The sequence below is a fragment of the Emydura macquarii genome, unplaced genomic scaffold (genome assembly GCF_026122565.2).
Source record: "Emydura macquarii macquarii isolate MOO-44397 ecotype Brisbane River unplaced genomic scaffold, CSIRO-AGI_Emac_v2 contig_3295, whole genome shotgun sequence".
Classification (NCBI taxonomy): Eukaryota; Metazoa; Chordata; order Testudines; family Chelidae; genus Emydura; species Emydura macquarii.
This window is the reverse complement of record NW_027133432.1, coordinates 1337844-1355947: the sequence shown is the minus strand read 5'-3', so window position 1 is coordinate 1355947 and position 18104 is coordinate 1337844. Positions and strand designations below refer to the sequence as shown.

Sequence of the window (18104 nt, the reverse complement as noted above, 5' to 3'; positions counted from 1 at the left end):
GTATATTATAAGCAATATTTATGTAATATAATAAACCAGGGAAATCAAAATTATGGCTTGAGATCCACTTGTGAGATTTAAGTTTGCCTCTGGAACTACAGGCCTAATTTTGTTACAACAAAATGTGTTAAAGGTGAACTGAACTGTTTTTCTTAAAAGGAAAAAACAATAAAACTATTTAATATCTCAGATTATTCAAAGAATTTATGTGCAGTCTTCCAAATTACAAATAAACACAATATAATTTAAAACAAAGTAATGGAAAATAAAATTCCTCTTTTACTTCCTGTACGCACAAAGGGTTCTGTTTTTTCTCTTGAAAGAATTGAGGACATTACAACAGCCAAAGCATTGTAAAGACGCAGGTCCATGCACTGTTTAGTTATCAGAGGGTATGTCTACACTGCAACAAGACACCTTTGGCTGCCCCGCGCCAGCTGAGTCGGACTCACAGGGATCAGGCTAAGGGGCTGTTTAATTGTGGTGGAAACATTTGGGATCAGGCTGCAGCCCAAACTCTAGCACCCTCCCACCTTGCAGGGTCCTAGAGCCTGGGTATCAGCCCAAGCCCGAAGGTCTACACTACAATTAAACAGCTCCTAATCCTGAGCATTGCGAGCCAGAGTCAGCTGAGGATTTTTAACGGCAGTGTGGACAACCCCAGAGACAACATAAATTGTTACAGGAGAAGCACTAATAAAATCCAGAGTCAGAAAGGGAAGTGAATTTGGAACATAGGCCAAATCTTAAGGTACTTGCTCAACATTTACTCTATCTTCATACAGTCAAAGTTTGCCTATTGAGGACCTCAAGAGTTGGCCCATTGAAAATAGTGATTATAGAATTACAGCTGTACAAGGGATATAAAATAGCAAACAAATAAGGAATAAAATTCTAACTATTGCCTTAAACTGAAAAAAAAATCATACTGGTATGATATTGATATTCTCATAATTAATGCTGTTTTTGAGACATTTACTGAAAAATGTATTCCTCTAGGAAAGCATTTTTGAAAGAGATACTAGATTATATATATGAATATTGAGATTACTACATTTTATTTATAAAGAAATGGATGGAAGATAACATAGAGACATGTTACACTGAGAATCAGATAATGATACCTGAATTCACAACAGTCAGAATCATGACATCAGGCTAGATAGCTTTCCCCAATAATTAAAAAAAAAAAAAAAAAAAAAAAATAGCAGAACAGACAATCACATTTCTGTTGGAAATATATCACAACTTGTTGCTGAAGAATCTTCTAGCTGGAATTTTATATGAGCTCATGATTCACTTTCCTAAATCTAAGGATTCTGTTATTGCACCTTCATAATAATTTAAAATAATTGCTAAGCTTCTTGAACAAAGATTATGAAGGTTATTATCAGGAATTATTCAGAATACCCAGTAATGATTTGGGTGCTACCATTATACAAATAAATAACAACAGTTTATATGGGAATGATCAGATACAATTAATAATTGGAGATTCTTTCATGCATGGTTACAATAGAAGTTCTGTGAAGCTATCCATACCTTTCCAGTGGGTGTTATATTAGACAGATATCAGTAGGTATGGATTTTTTTGAGAATTCTGTAAATGAGTGAACTTACTGCAAGATCATATCAAGTACAGGCTCTTCAAATTCCTAACTTTCTTTCTTGGCAGCAACTGCAATAGGCTCCCCCTTAAGATGTCTGTCTTACTCATTTATAAGTATGTGGTTCTGATGGGACCCACCACTAGAGATAAATATACAAGAGTTGTATAACGCTTTCCAAAGCAGAAGTTTATTGGGGGGAGGGTGGGAGGGGAAATGAGACTGTTGAAGCAGTTGTTTTTGGGAGAAGGAACTCCTGGAAGAGGTACAGGAGCCACACAGGGTAAACAACACCCACCCATCTCATCTATCCCTCAAAAGCTGGCTTCTTAAAACAAGAAGAGAATGGAAAGCTCTCTTATCCTAGTCAGAGTCCCACCATGCCGCACCCCTCCCTTGGATCTGCTCTGATGGCGTCTGCTCCAGAAAACATCAGAGCGGAACCTGCAAACCTTTCCATTCAAGCAGGAAGGCAGGAGTTGTAAATATGATCCAAGAATAAAGGCAGGATTTTTATATCTGAGTGTGGGATATTTTACATACACTTTAATTGTCTACATTTGTGCCTAGGAATATAGGTCGTCCTTTAATGTTCCCCCCTTTTTAACCTCTGCTAAATAAGAAAAACACTATGGAACATGTTCAATAAAACATATTTTTGAAAAATATGTTTATTGAGTATATAACTACTTCATAATAAAGAATAAAACGAAACATACATAGTAGGAGGAAAACACTGCAGTGTTATTGTCTTAATAATAAAACAGATTTTATTATAATTAAAAAGCATTTTGATTCACCTCTAAAAAAAAATCAATAGCACAATCCAACTTCTACAATTCTGTACCTATTTCTTGCCTATTTTTGTTGTATGCCATAGTAAAACAAGTCTAAAAAAATTAAAACTATCAACAAAACTTATTAATGCCTAGATGTAAGTTATCTCATTTCAAATTTAAAAAGGCAAGATCATATACGAAACTGAATTAGGGATCACTGCAGAAGTCATTTGCTATTAAATTACTATGTTGCTTTAAAACTGGACAAAAGTTCCAGAAATATTTGCAGTTTTATTCTTGTAACCTATTTCTCCACAGATGTCATTGTTCATAGTAGACTTGAGGAATCATTTTAAAATAGTAACACTGGGACTGATTTTGTCACCCTTACTCACACTGATTTCAATAGGACTATTGACAAATTAAGAGTGGCAGAATATGGCCCACTATGATTTAGCTATATGATGTTTACCCACAAAACAATTAAGTGACCCACAAATTTGGACAACCAGAGTCACCATTATGTGTCCAAGTACTGAACCACAATTTGTTTTTATGATTTCTTAGGCATAAACTAGGCAAAATTACTGGTTTATTCTTTCTTCCTCTTTTCATATTTTATGCTACAAAAATTATTTTCACTATGAATACAGAATATATTCCTTATCTGTTGCCTAATACTGATAAAAGCACCTTCAGTCCACTAATGTATATTTTGGTTTAAATACAGTCGTACTGTGTCATAATCATGATTGTTTTTATCAGTTATGACCATTCCTTTCCCCTTTCCCATTAGAAACCAAACATGCAGTTTTCTACAGTACATCAAACACTAGCCGAAAAGACAAAGACACTTTTATATATGTTCATAAGTTTAAGTTGAAAACGTACCTTTCGTGATCTGACAAATACTGACTATCCATGTCTCTGGACCTGCGATCAATTGGACTTCGGGAGGCATCATGGTGTCTAGTTGGAGAACGTGATCTTCTCATTTGATGAATTTCATCTAAACTCCTAAAAGTGTTTATATAATATATATATATATATATATATACATGTATATATATGTATGATGGTTTTCTTCTCCCCGTAGTTAATACAGTTTAACAGGCTACAATATAAGTTGCCCTATGGAAAGTTTCTCCTCAATAAACTGTTAATATATGACTTTTCAAAAATATTTACTCTTTGGAAAAAACTGTCTTTCACATGGATAACAATAAATTGTACCCTTTTAGAATTAAATTCTTTGTGCACACAGAACACTCAGCAATGTTAATGGGAATCGTGTTCCTGTACTTAGGGACTAGTTTGAGAAAACAGTTAGCAAGAATTCATTTTTGAGCTTCTGGATTTATAGTTTCATACCTAGGTTTCCAAAAGTAGAGTCCCTGGCTGAGAACCCTGGGCAGCGGAAAGTCCTTGCAGCACAAAGAGATGTCTGTGACTACCCTTCAGCAAAGGTTAGAGTGGGACAGGGTAAATCACAGGTAGTCTGCATTATCCCCAAAGTGCATGGCACTGCATAGGAAGATGCTGTGACTGTGTATATCTTGTACACGGCAGCTTCTGACCTGCTATGGAGTCTGATTTAAAATCTCTCTTCCTACGGTGAAATTCCTGAGGAAGAGCAGCCATGGAAACGCCACTTAACTCCTGAAGGGCTGATCCCCACTCCCCATTAGGGGCTGTAACTGCCACTCTTACAGGAGGGACCAAACTGTGCCAGCGGGGATGAATCAAGCTGTATGTTTTTACTGAATTTCAATGTTTGTGTCTGTGTTTTGCTGACAGACTGAAAGTTACTGACTGATTTTTCAAGAAGAGCACAAACTTCTGTTTTGTAAAAGGGAAGTGAAGCGTTGTGTGGCCTTTCAGATAGGTATGAGGAGCAAAAAGACTGGTCAGTCTCACAGCCTGTGCTATGGAGAATCAGATTTCTTAAGTGGAACTCTGTATCCCACTGTAAGGTCTGGAAAGACCTTTGCAGTCAGCTCACTTTGATGGGACAGAGAATCTGGTGCTACTCTGGACTAAGTCATTGTAGGGCCAGCACATGAGTCTACCAATCCTGGCAATGTCTACATCTGAAAATGTAAAGCATACAACACTTTTTTATGAATGTAAAGAAGAAAAATACCAAGAGAGATTAACTTATCCATTACATGTTGCCTGCCAGAAGTTTTGCACACATAAAACATATACTTAACTTTATAGCCAGTCTAAATGTTATAATTGCTCTGACATATAACTTATATTAAATATCTTAGAAAACAATAACATATTTGACTAATCTAACTAAAAAAAAAATCACAGAAGAAGAATCTTAGAATGTAATTTGTAGGAATTGGTAACTTCAGTTTACTCTTATTTGCAAAATCAGTTCATTCATGGTTATTAATTGTATATTATTATTTATTATGTATAGTACCCAAGGTGGCACAGACTCTCCTGAAAGAGCTCCCAATCTAAATTTTAGATACAACACAATGAGCAAAATGATAAACAGTAGAGAGGATATCAGGTAAGGAAAGACGAGCGTTACAGCATTCCAATTAACAAGTGAGCAATCTGATTAGAGGTTTAAATAGAGGAATGAGGATGTAGTTTAGGCTTCCAACAATTTATATGCTTCAATATTAAACTAAAATATGAAGAAAAAGTAATACACTGTAAAAAATAATTAACAGTTCAATCAGATAAAAGTGACAGAACCTCTGATTGGTTACATAAAATTCAAATCACAAAGTGTTTCAGTAACTAATGCTGCTAACTTGTGAACCCTACCTCTGTAATGGCACATTTGGTAAACGTGAACGGGTCCTGCCCTGATCATCACCACGGTGAGGAGATACAGATCGTGACCGATGATGTGTTGTTCTTTGCTGTTCTGGCACAGTTAACGTTGTAGATCTACTTTCTCTATTAGATCTATAACCTACTGGTAAAAGTGCAACAAAACGACATTAGACAGTAAGGATCTGGGTCTGCAATCCATTCAGGTAAGGTTGGTCTTTCCAGGAAAGCACATCTAAATGATTACAAGATTCTCAAGTAGTCATTTAGCTATTGTAAATCCTGAAATGTCATGCAGCCAGGATTAATTACTAGCATTACCTTTAAATGTAATGTGTGTATATGTATAGAGGCAGAGAAACTGAGAGGAGTTTGGGTGCACACTGGGATATTACCAGGGAGGGAATTGAAGATCAAATTCCAGGAAGATTGAATAAGTCACTTGAACTGGGGGATATTACCTAAAATCTAATGCTTTAGGTTTTACTGCTCACTGGAGGTCACTTCTTCAAGTGACATGGTAATTGTGTTACACTATGAACCCCAACCCCCTTCAGTGTTTGTTTTATGACATCCAAGCAATTTAGGTCATTTTCATCTAAACTACCTGCCGACCATGAATGGGAGCAGCTGTTGGTATGGAACAGAAGAACGCCCCTGAGATAGAGAGATGTCTCCCAGAGCCAATTTCAGCCAAGCCCTAAGTGAACCTGACCAGAGCCACTTTATAACAACTAGCAACTAACATAAAAGTATTGACATTACAGTACCCATAGTAACTGGATCCCACAGATTTTGCATAAGTAATTTTCCTGTGAATACTATGAATGAACAGCAAATAGTTTGCTAAGTAATTTTTTTTTAAATTGCTTAGAATTGAAAACCATTATCAGGATGTTTGTCCAGTTTTAAAAATTGCTTTTATTAACATTTCCAAACAAGAATACTTGAGCAGCAGCTTCTTGTTCATTTAACTATCAAGAGGAGTATTCAGCATTTAATTTTTGTTCTTCATAATTTACATTATGGCAGTAGCAAAAGCTCCCCAAGAGGATTGTGGATACACTGTACTATGCTCTATACAAACCAGAGATATCAGCATGTTCTTCCCAACTCATAGAGCTTGCAATCTCATGCAACAATTGAGCACATGGCAGATCTGAATAAAAGCTAGGGAACTGTTTTAGATCTTTGGGAAATCATTAGCTATTGCAAGGAACAATCTGAATTCCAGCTTTAGCAACAGAGTGGAAAGAGAAACTCATTTTGAACAACTGTGTTGTCAGTTTTAAAAGTCAACCCAGGTTCTGTAGTCACATGCTAGTGAGATGTTAAATACTACAGAAACATATAACAGCCAAAGATGACAGGTCCCTTAAAACAACACTTTCCCGTATTCTGTAGTATTTTGGCATTGTTTCTTCAATGCCAAGAAACAATTAACAATGGTAAAAATACCTTTAATCTAGCATAGAGCTTCAGAATTACCATCACAACAATACAGTTGGTAATGTAACCGCTGAGCTAGCAAAGGGAAGAAGAGTGAGCTTGGAAGGAAAAAAAGAAATTCAATTTTCTAACCCATTATAGGCGAGATTGTGCCACCCTTGCTCATGTTGAGGAACATATTAATCTCAGACTAGTGCTGTTGTAGTCAATAGCACTGCTAAAGAAGCAAGGTTCTACTTACTCAGTGTGAGTAAGGGTGGCAGTACCTGGTCTTAAAAGATTTGGCAGTCAGGGTGCTGGAGCAATTCTTGTAATGGGGGCGTGGAGAGCCATTGAACCAAACTGTAAACCCTGTATATAATGTAAACCACTTCAAGCCAGAGGGTGCGGCAGCAACCCCCGCACCCCTAGTTCCAGCACCTATGTTGTCAGTGGGAATTCCAGGAAGCGATGTTGGAAAAGCAAGTGTAGGTTTGAATCTGAATGAAGTAAAGTAGTTTGAGGGTTAGGGGTAGGGTGAATTCCTGGCCCCATTAAAGACAATGGGAGTTTCCCCCCTGCATTTAGTGTAAATGATCAACATAGAGGAGGGAGCTGATGTTGTGTGACTAGATGAGCTTGCTCAGTGAAAGGGTGCAGGGGGTGAAGAGGTCAAGGAAAAAACCCTGAGACTCAAGACAGACAGGAAGGAGGAACTCCCAACAGACATAAAAATGAAAATGGAGAGATAGGAAGAGAACCACGAGAACAAGAATGTCATCAAAGTGGGAGCGATCCACTATGTCAGTGGCAGCCATTTTGTGTCAGTCATCTATCTAGAAACTTGAAATCAACCTTATGACCGGATATTGTATCTCTGCTAAATATGTGTTTGATTCCACACATGATATACTGTTTCAAAGTCTGGAATACATCATTTGTAAATCTCTCTTTAAGACAAACAGGTTAGAATAAAGCAACAAAATATGGGATCCTATTTGTTTTTCCTCATTTGTAGATTGTCTGATAGCAAATTTCAAAAGTAAAGTTTGGATGCCATTACAATCGCACTGAATCAGACAATCAGACAAGATGGAAAGAGAAAAAAAGAAAAGAAAAAGAGACTAAAGTATAGCAAAAAAGACTCATTTAAAGGACCATACCTTACACACACATCCTTTAGCTTTGTTTAATTATCTTGTTATCACTTCACAGATGTCTCCAACCCAACAGCCATCTGATACTGCATGTGTGAAATTTATGTTCAAAAGCAATTTGGGGATTTAGCTTCCCAGGCAATCTGAGAGTGATGCAGAATACTAACAATGTTTTCCAACTCCAGCAGCAGAGTTGAGCCTCACCTGAAGTTTAATTCTAACTTGTGTGTCTCAATATAAGTTCAGTATTGCACCTGCCTTACAAGCTCCTTATTTTTTTTTTAACTTTTATAAAATTTGCCCTTTCATAAGAGTTCAGGCTGCATGCACAAATGTAGTAAAACACATAACTTCACATATGTATGAATATGTATACACACTTTTCCAGACAGAAACTAGAAGGAAACCAACTCTACAGTCTCTCTCACCCATATCCAACACATGTCAAAGGAATGAAACAGGATATACACATTAAGTTCTGAAGGCCAGTTAATTTGGGCTCTGTCAGAAACAGGTTTTCATGAGCTGGTAGAACTAGTTTGGAAACCAGTTTCTTCCAGCTAGCCTACTCACGTTTTAATTTAGCGACCGTTAGCTCAAGTATCAACTCAACTGTCATGGATGACAGAGACTTCAAAGGCAGAAAGTGGTCTCTGAGACAGCAAAGGCCCAAGTTACATACGGCTCACGAATTTTTCAAAGGCACAATAGCACACTTTGGTATCCAACTCCTAATGTCTTTCAGTGGGACTTAAACACCTAAGTGCTATTTGAGCCTTTGAAAAATCTACCCTAATGAGAGCAGTTGTCATATACATTTTGAAAGGCTGCTTTGCGGGATGAAAAATAGGTCATTGCAGATGGGGAATTGTTGCCCAGAATGAATTGGTAGGTGAAAAGCCCCATAGTTTTAATAAGCAATAGTGCAGCCTGAGAGATGAGCAAGGGCTCACACATGCCACTATCTATGCCCCCAGTTGCAAAAGGGAAAAAATAAAAAATAAGGTGAAAAAATGATGGTAATAATTTTATTTAAAATATTTTTTCTATTTCAATTGATGAAAGAATGAAGATAATCATTCCATTAAATGTAATACTAGAGCTATGGATATTGGGACAAATTCTCTTCTTGGTTACTCGGGCGGAACCCTATTAAAGTGCAATTGCTTTACATTGGTGTAACTGAGAGCAGAGTTTAGCAATTCAGTGATATTTCACATGAATGGCTAAAATGCAATGAATAACTGCTTTTTGTAGGTTATTTTAATAATAGATTAATAAGGAGAACTTCTCAAATACCACCAGATTTTAATTGTTTTCAGTCACTTTTACAAGTAATTTTTACATAGAAAACCTGATTTAGCATTGGTGGGTCAATAGCAATTCTTTACTAAATCTCTCACGAAGGAGAGTTTTAATTTTGTGATTTATGGCAACCGTCAAATGAAATATACTAAAGATATGGTATCTAAATTAAGCCCCAAAATTATATTGAATATATAAGGGGTTCTACCCTAAAGTGGGTTCAAGATATTCTCTCTCTATATTTATACATTTATGCACATTTACGGTAATGATAATTCATGAATGCTTATGAAAAGTATAAAAGATATAGCCATGCCACATGCATTTTAATTTATAACCATGCATTTTAAATATATTCCATGGAGGATTGCATTATATCTGGATTTCAAGCAAGAAGCAAAATAAAAAAAATGCAATGGAAATTGAAATTTTAATTAGTATTTTTAACTCTATTTGAATTAAAATTGTAGTTTCACTTATGCTCAGAGCATTGTGAAGTAACATAAAAACAACTTTGAACCATCTAATGAAAAATTCAAACATTCACATCTAAACAGAAATATTAATTAGTACATAAAAGTACATTTTAATTCACTGTAATTTAGAAGGAAAGACACCATAGAGTAATTAGTCATAATGTTTTCTCCATAATACAATCTCCAAAATCAGCATCCTGAAGGAGTCTGGAAAATTAGAGTGGGGGGAAAAAGCAACAGCAAAAAGAAGCAGGACCATGCTCTTCACCCACGCACCTGGAGGAACTACTCCAATACCATCATCAACATCATAATCTGAGATGTCACTATCACTGATTCGCTGAGATCCTGCACAACAGTAAGGCAAATAAATACCTGTATATCTGGTTGTATTGTAAAATGTAAAAATATGTTTACATAATACTCTAGTTATTCCTTAGCTACAAACATAGGATAATTTTATATTTAAACAATATGAAATGAGAATTAAACTGAATTTAGAATGAGGGCATAGTCTGATATCTATATGCTTATTTTTTTATGCACAGATTTCTACAGTATCTAGTTGCTTAAGCGACTAAGAGTGCATCAATTACATAGTTATGCTCTGGCTGAAATTTATCAATTTCCTTACTCTTATTAATAATAATTATAATAAAGATCAGGAAAAAAAGCTGGAAAAATATCTTTAGAATTTATTCCCTATTTTTTTCATATTTTTAAAATGTAATTTAATTTAAGTTAAAATGATCAAGTAGAGGCTACAGGTTGCATCTATTTTCATATAGCAGTTATTTCAATTCCTACTATACAAGCCTTGGGATATTATGGCCTTGAGAAATGCCACTTTTTAAAAACAATTGTTTTCAGATTTGAAGTCTCAAAAAATAATGCCTGATCAGAGGACAGGTTTTGACATATTGTACTATTTTGTGATTTTCATCTTCCCAAACACTTTCTGTGCTGCAAAAGTAAGTTTTATATCTGATTATACAATAAGTGTGTTGGAAGTTGAAACTATCAATATACTTAAAAACTGCTCACAGACTACAGGGTCCTTGAAGTTTTGTTTTTTTTTTGGTTGGTTGGTTGGGTTTTTTTTGTTTGTTTTTTTAAAAGACCCAACATTTAGTAATCGTAAAAACATCCCAATTAGCTTGTTAAAATCATAACTTCAACTCAGTGATTAGCAAAGACAACTATGCAAAAACTAATATTTTAGCAATCATATTTTACTAGCAAAATCAAACTAATTTCAACAAATTTTGCGAACCTGGAAGTTGTACACTTGGGGGCTGAATAGGAAATGTAATAGTTTTTCCATTTCCAATTGTATTTATGGTTATGTTTTGGAAAGAATATCTTTATTTTTGACTATGGTTTCTAAAACTTCATTTAAACATTATTACATCATAACGGATTATCATAAATCATTCCCAAATTAAATCTGAAAAAAGACAGTGATGGCATTTGGACCTACTTTGTAATTTTTTGCTAGTGCTTTCTCCACCATGGACATGTCTCCTTGGCATGAAAGGTGATGGCTGAGGCAGAGGTAGTGAGGATTCATCATGTGTCTGCAGCTTATACCAATGTGGTTCATCATCTAAAAGTGCTGTCTCCAGCTCTATAAGGATCTAGGGGAAATTTATCGAACTTAATCTTAGTTTAAAACTGCATAGCATTATTTTTTAAAATACACACATTTTTTAGAAGTTTCTTATATGCTTAAAATATAACTAATTTGAAATGCCATTATATATATCACCTCTCCAAGAAATTCACTCTCTTCTTCTTGTACTCTTGGCTGATCCCAAACGGTTATTTCTAACATTCGTTCTCTAAAATCTCTACGATGTACATGTGAATAGAGAAAAGTTTGGTTCCATTTTGGTTCTAGGCTTTTCTTTACCGTTTTGGTCCTCCTTTTACTTTTATCACTGAAACATAAACATTCTTGTAAATTATAATGCAGAAACAGGTCACATACTGCCATCTAGTAACCAAGACTATTATTGCTTTCATCCTTTCTGATCTTAAATATCATGATCAGTAGGCTTGACAGCATTCAATTTTTTTAATTATGATGTTATGATCAATGTTTATTTTAAAGCATTTTTTCTATATTTATCTATTTACATTTTCACAGTTATATAAAATTACAGATTTTAAGCATTTTTGAATTTTCACAATTGTGGGAAATTATGGAGCGGGAGGGGACCAGATAATGAAGGGATAGGCAATAACTATTTAATGACATTAGACGTTGAGATTGAAAAAGTTGTATAATCACTGAAACACAAATTGTCAACATCACATGTCAAAATATGGAAGGTAAATATCCTTACATCAAACTCTAATAAGTTGTCAAGCAGCATTTTTCTTACTTGGCCTATCTGTAAATTCCTCTTATTGTTGATGAGAATAATTTTTCATTGGTTGATATTTGCACAGTGAAAACGAAGTTTACTTATATTTTACTGATAAAAATCTTTTCCTTCCAAGCCTAATGATCACTTACATCTAAAAGGGATCCATATCTGCTGTGCAGTATTCCAGGTTCAGTCATTTTTCCATGGAGCAAATTACTTACAACTTGATACTATCTGATCATAGAAGCATGCTAGTTTTATACCTTTTAAGGTTAATCTAAATTACAATAAATTATTAAAGGAAAATATGAGAGAAACATGCATTTAAAGTATATCTAAAACATTTAAAATGTTCAGTTGTTACATTTTTCACTTCAAATATTACCTTCTATCTGGAAGAAAATACATCTTTACATAAGGATTCCTGGGACGCCCATCTACTCTAGGTGGGAGATCTGTTGCTTGTAGAACATTTACTATTAACTGATGCCCCACTTTGTCATACCACAGTTTCACCTACAAGATCCAAATTATCAGAAATTATTCATGAAAATGAAAGTAAAGTATACAAAATTATTCTTGCTGCCTATAATTAGCCAAAGTATAAAATGTTTTTCAGAAGGACTAACAACATTTTATACAGTTTTCCAGAACAGATTTTTTTTCTGTTTTGTGAGAGATTTCCATTTGGATGTTTTTGGTTTCTTATAGCAGAACTCATGCCATCTCAACTGCATGAACTAAATAAATGATTCTCAGCCAGTACGAGAGAGTCCATGACAGTTACTTCTCCAAGCCTTTTTTTTCAAACCATGCAAAGATTTTGAATGTAGATATTGGATCATGAAATCTCTGGCAATATCACTCTTCAACAAATATGACTATTTAATAAAAGTTCCATATGCCTTTATTTCATTCTTCAGGCATAACCAACATTTTTAGGTTTCTAACTCATTGAATCAAATCTAGCCTTACAGTACTGAGGGGAGAAGGGAGGGACAACTGGCCACTGACTTCAATTGATGCAGGATCAGGTCCTTAGAAAGCAGCAGCATATGTATTTGACTACTGCATACTGGAGATGGATGCTGTGGGCTAGCTATACCTTCTAGCCTGTATGCTATGTACATCGTCATTCAGTATGCTGGGTTACATAGGCATGAGTTTACTTTGGTAGTGCTACCCTAGGTGCTAGGTGGGAAATCTGTACTGCAATGATACTTGAAATTGAGTTGGAATGCACTGAATGTCTTCTTTAGCAGGTACTTATATGAAAACTAAGAAATAGGGTCAAGCTATTTCTTAAAATACTTGTACCATAAGAGCATATCTGAATATGTCTTCTGCTTAGTATCTGACAGAATTACTATCTAAATGACTCCAATACCTTTAAAGACACTGTAATCATGTACAAATCAAACTCTATATTTCATTCATTACATCTCTCATAAGACAGGAAAGAGGACTACTGTTCTGGGATGGGCTCCATCTATCACTCTCTCTTCACTAACCTAGTCATCTGTCTGCCAGGTTTTGATCTGCCAAGACACCTGTGGTCATCTTTGAACCAGTTTCAAACAGGCAACAGGGCAACTGTGCAGTCAACCTTTTTAAATGGGGTTTTTCTAATGACCCACAATGCAGCTGTAGTTAACTTCAGACTAAGTTGCCTATCCTTGACAAGTGCCCATTGACTTTTTTCCATGCTCTCTACCTGGCTGATGATGACGCCATCAAATGGCTGTGCACATTGAGCATACGCTAACATAACAACACTGGACCCAAAACTGATCCCCGTGGATCCCCACTTGAGACCTCCCACAGTTGCACCAACCAGGTTCCACTGTTATGTCCTGTGGTGGCATCTTTGTTTAACTTCTTTATTTAATGACCTGAATGTAGGAATAGAGAGTATATTGATCAAATTTGCAGATGACACGAAGCTAGAGGGGGCTGTCAACACTTTGGAGGAGAGAGCTAAAATTCAGAGGGATCCTGATAAGTTTGAGAATTGGGCTATAGACAACAAAATCAGACTCAACAAAGATAAATGTAAAGTGCTACACTTAGGGTAGAAAAGCCAAAATGCACAAATACAGAATGCGGGATAACTGGCTTGGTAACAGCATGGCTGAAAAGGATATGGGAGTTGTGGTGGATCACAACCTCAACATGAGTCAGCAATGTGATGCTGTTGCAAAAAAAGAAAAAAAAGTCATGGGAGGTGATAGTATTGCTCTACTCGGCACTGATTAGGCCTCAGCTGGAGTACTGTGTCCAATTTTCATCATCAAAGTTTCAAAAGGATGTAGAAAAACTGGAAAGGATCCAGAGGTGAGTGACAAAGCTGATCAAAGAAATGGAATGTAAGCCTTATGAGCAAAGGCTGAAGGAACTGGGTACATTTAATTTGGAAAAGAGGCAATTACTGGGGGACATAACAGTGGTCTTCAAATAATTGAAATGCTGCCATAAAAAAGTTGGAGAAAATTTGTTCTCTCTTGCCACAGAGGCAGGACAAGAGGCAATGAGTTCAAACTACAGCATAGCATATTTAGATTAAATCCCAGGAAAAGCTTCCTAACTGTAAGAACAGTAGGACAATGGAACAGACTGCTTAGGGAGGTTGTAGAAGCAACTTTGAAGGAGGTTTTCAAAAGAAAAATGGATAGCCATTTGTCTTGGATGGTTTAGACATAACAAATCCTGCATCTTGGTGGGGGTTAGACTAGATGACCCTTGCGGTCGCTTCTAACCCCATGGTTCTATAATTCTATGATTCTATGCACAACTTCAATTATCATCACAGAAAATTACATGAACTAATGTTCCTATAAATAAAAATGTGTCACTGAACTGAATAGACCTTCCAAGAATACAACTCTTCAAATGTCCTACACTGACATGAAAGAGAAAGAGTAGCAGCAAATGGATTATTTGCTTGATAATAGATTACCTATGTTATGTAATATAGGAGGGGTGGCCAAACGTACTGACCCTTCGACACCCTCCTTCCCGCTGAGCAGAATCCTCTAGCCCCACCACCTTGCCGCAGGGCAGAAACCCCAAGCTCCTCACCCCAGTCTGGTAGGCAGATAATGGGGAGAGGATAAGGGGACCATGAGAAGCAGTTTAACTGTAAAAGAGCCGCAGTTTGGCCACCACTGTAATATAAACAGATATTTCTTAATATTAGCAGAAACAAACAAAATATACTGTGACAAATAAGTGGTATTCCCTCTGAATACGAATATACACTTACAGAAAGCTGCCCTGGTAGGACTTGTGGTGCATCTTTTAGAGCTCCAGGACTAGTTGGAGAAATAACAGAAATAGAAGGCCTTTCCATCTTCTGAGATTCAAAAGAACTTGAACCTAAATGAATGAGAGAAACAAATCTCAGACCTAGAACTGATTTAAAGTCAATTTTATTAGATCTGTGAATTACTTTAGTTTTCTAATTATTCAGGGCTTGACTACATGCAGAGTTTCACTATTTATTTTAAAGTATGATTTTAAACAGATTTAGTTAAACTACTGCAAAAAGCTGTATGGACATGCCTATTTCAGTTTAAGTCAGGTAAATTTCAGTTTGGCTCAAGTCAATAAGCAATAGGTTTAAGCGAAACAAAAATAAGCCTCTCCAACTAAAATAAGAGCATCCAAATGTGTTTGTACCAGTTTAACTAAGGCCTGGTCTGCACTCGCAGCGAAATTCGGTGGCAGTCGACAGGAGATACGCGAGGTATGTAGAGTAGCTTGCGTATCTCCCGTTGGCTTCCTAAATTCTAATTAGCGCCAATGGGAAATGCCCTCCCATCAATGCAGCATTCATCTTTTTGCGGGGGTGGATTTATTGAGTCGACATCCGGATTGATTGAGTGGCTCTCCACTGCCGCTCAGTCGATCCAGAAGAATCGATCAGGCAGCAACGACAGTGTCTCTGTGAGTGACGACATACCCTAAGCAAGTGCAAGTTTGTGTGTAGATAAGGTCTCGGCCCTAGAAGTTATTAGGTGCCATCCACTTCCAGTGGAAGCATCTTTCTTCCATGTGTGGCTTATTAAAGGCTACTAATCCCCTGGAAGTACCTATACACTGGTTGCAGCAGAGAAGTAAACAGGGTTCTCCAACCCCCTCCTTCCCATTTCCACTGGACTTCTGCTGAGCTTCTTAAAATCATCAGGTCCCTGGGACTTCACTATCCACACCAGCAAGCTCACCATAAACGCCAGGGCAATATAACTTCAGTACCTCCAGTAGCCAGACCATCTCAGTTTTTCTTATCCAGCACAGTTACACTCAGAGGGCAAGATTCTCAGCTGGTATAAATGGTATATCTCCATTTAAATCAATGGACCCATGCTGATTTACTCCAGCTGAGAATCTAACCCAGACTCTCATATCATCATCAGGGTGAATCTGCCATTAGTTGTCTCTGCCTCCTTTACCACTGAATTATTCAGAACTAACTGACTCTCTGAATTAATTTCTATTGCCATGTCCCACTATGTTGCTTCTATTTGTCTGTTCTATTTCTGTTCCTTCCTTCCTCTTGCTTGCACTCCTTGTCCCCATCCCTCCAGCCCAATTCTTTGTACCACCATGCCATCTCCCCCTTTATTTCCTATAAGTCCTTATTCCTTCTGGACCCTTCGGGCACTGGAATTATTTAGACATTAAAATAATTAGATTTTAAAATAAGTTAGTAATCAGTAACACTAAGATATATACAAAACAAATGCATAAGCTTATCAGGCTCATTTACTCTTCATCATCTCCTTGTTTGTTACCACTCGGAGTCTGTCTAAATTTAGCTTGTATGCTCTCCAGGAGAGGGCTCTTATCTTTTCTTTTCTTGTTTATTTAGAAAGCACATACTATATTTGGGGCACTATATAAATAAGTAATGATATTCATAGTATTGATAATGGACAAAATGCTGAAGTTCCTCTATTCAGGGTGTGACAGAGTGATGGGTGGTAATTCCCTAGCCAACCCCGTCACACCAGTCCCAGCTAATTAAGGTGCACTAGAGCTGTTAAGGAGGACCTGTACCTGATTAGAGAATGGGAGACAAACGCACACTCTCTATTCTAGAGAAGGGCCTGGGCTGGGCCAGCAGGCCCAGCAACTCACTGTTCAGAATGTTGCTTGAGACTGCTCTAACACTGCTTCTGATTGGCTCAAGCAAATCTCACAAGATCTGGACCATAGCTACAGGGAAATAAGTTTCTATAAATATCCTCAGGCATGATCTACAATTTAGCCTCAATTTTTTCTTCATGGTAATGGTGGTTTCTGCCTGGGCTGGGCCCCCTGAGGCCTCTGGGCCCCGGTAAAGTGTACCCTTTCTCCTCCCCCCATGTAGGGGCCCTGGGTTAGGCAACACCAGCCAAGCATAGCAGAGGTGGCCGTGAAGCTAACCAAAGTATACATGGAAGTGGATACTCCCAGAGAAATGGGTAGGTCCTATAAGGGAGGGCCCAAAGGGAGGGCCCCCCAGAAAGGGGCCGGAAAAGAGAGGGGAGGACAGTCACAGAGCTCCCTCTGGGGCCTGAGCAATTGGGTTGGCAATGCTGCCAACAGGGACATAAAAAGCAGGACTGTCCAAACATGAAGTGTGGACTGGCAGAGTTCTGTGGCTGGACTAATGTAAAAGTGAAGGAAGAGGCAAGGGAACTGCCCACTATCCCGTGAGGGTTGGGAGGAAATGTTGGAGGGGCCTTGCGTGAAGAGGGCTGATGAAGTTGCATTAGGTGGTCCCTGAAGTCAAGCTGGATCTGGAATGAGTCCACAGGGACATGAAGCGGTACCCTATGGCCCAGGTGCCTCTTGAGGTCTGGGCAGCTTTCGGTGGAAACAGGTTGGGGTAGTGAAGGGACTGTCCTATCCAGTAGTGGTGGGTGCAGCCTGGAATCCCTCCCCAAAACGGAAAGGAGGTGGGGGGAGGAACCCCACTGGGGAAAATCCACAGGATTCCCCTAACAAGGGGGTAGAAACCCCTAGGGCATGAGGCCCCAATACAGAAAGAACCCCTACACAGCAAGACTGGAGTCAAGAAGGAAAGAAGTGCCTCCAATAGCCCGTGAAGCGGGGGAGAGAGTGAGGAGACAGGTACCGGAGGAGGGCCCAACCTGGGCCATCTAATAGAGGAAAAAGAGCCAATAGAAGCCCACCT

General features: G+C 37.5%; 1 protein-coding gene across 1 annotated transcript in view; it reads right to left on the bottom strand.

The window, feature by feature from the left end:
• Positions 1 to 18104, bottom strand: part of LOC137143063 (regulating synaptic membrane exocytosis protein 1) — a 259921-nt gene that overhangs the window by 177699 nt on the left and 64118 nt on the right. The window contains exons 7-13 of the mRNA XM_067532653.1: positions 15186 to 15298; positions 12309 to 12439; positions 11320 to 11491; positions 11032 to 11188; positions 9828 to 9899; positions 5177 to 5330; positions 3278 to 3403 (exon numbers count right to left, since the gene is read on the bottom strand). Of these exons, the coding sequence (XP_067388754.1) occupies positions 3278 to 3403; positions 5177 to 5330; positions 9828 to 9899; positions 11032 to 11188; positions 11320 to 11491; positions 12309 to 12439; positions 15186 to 15298 (925 nt within the window). The remainder of the gene's footprint in view (positions 1 to 3277; positions 3404 to 5176; positions 5331 to 9827; positions 9900 to 11031; positions 11189 to 11319; positions 11492 to 12308; positions 12440 to 15185; positions 15299 to 18104) is intronic.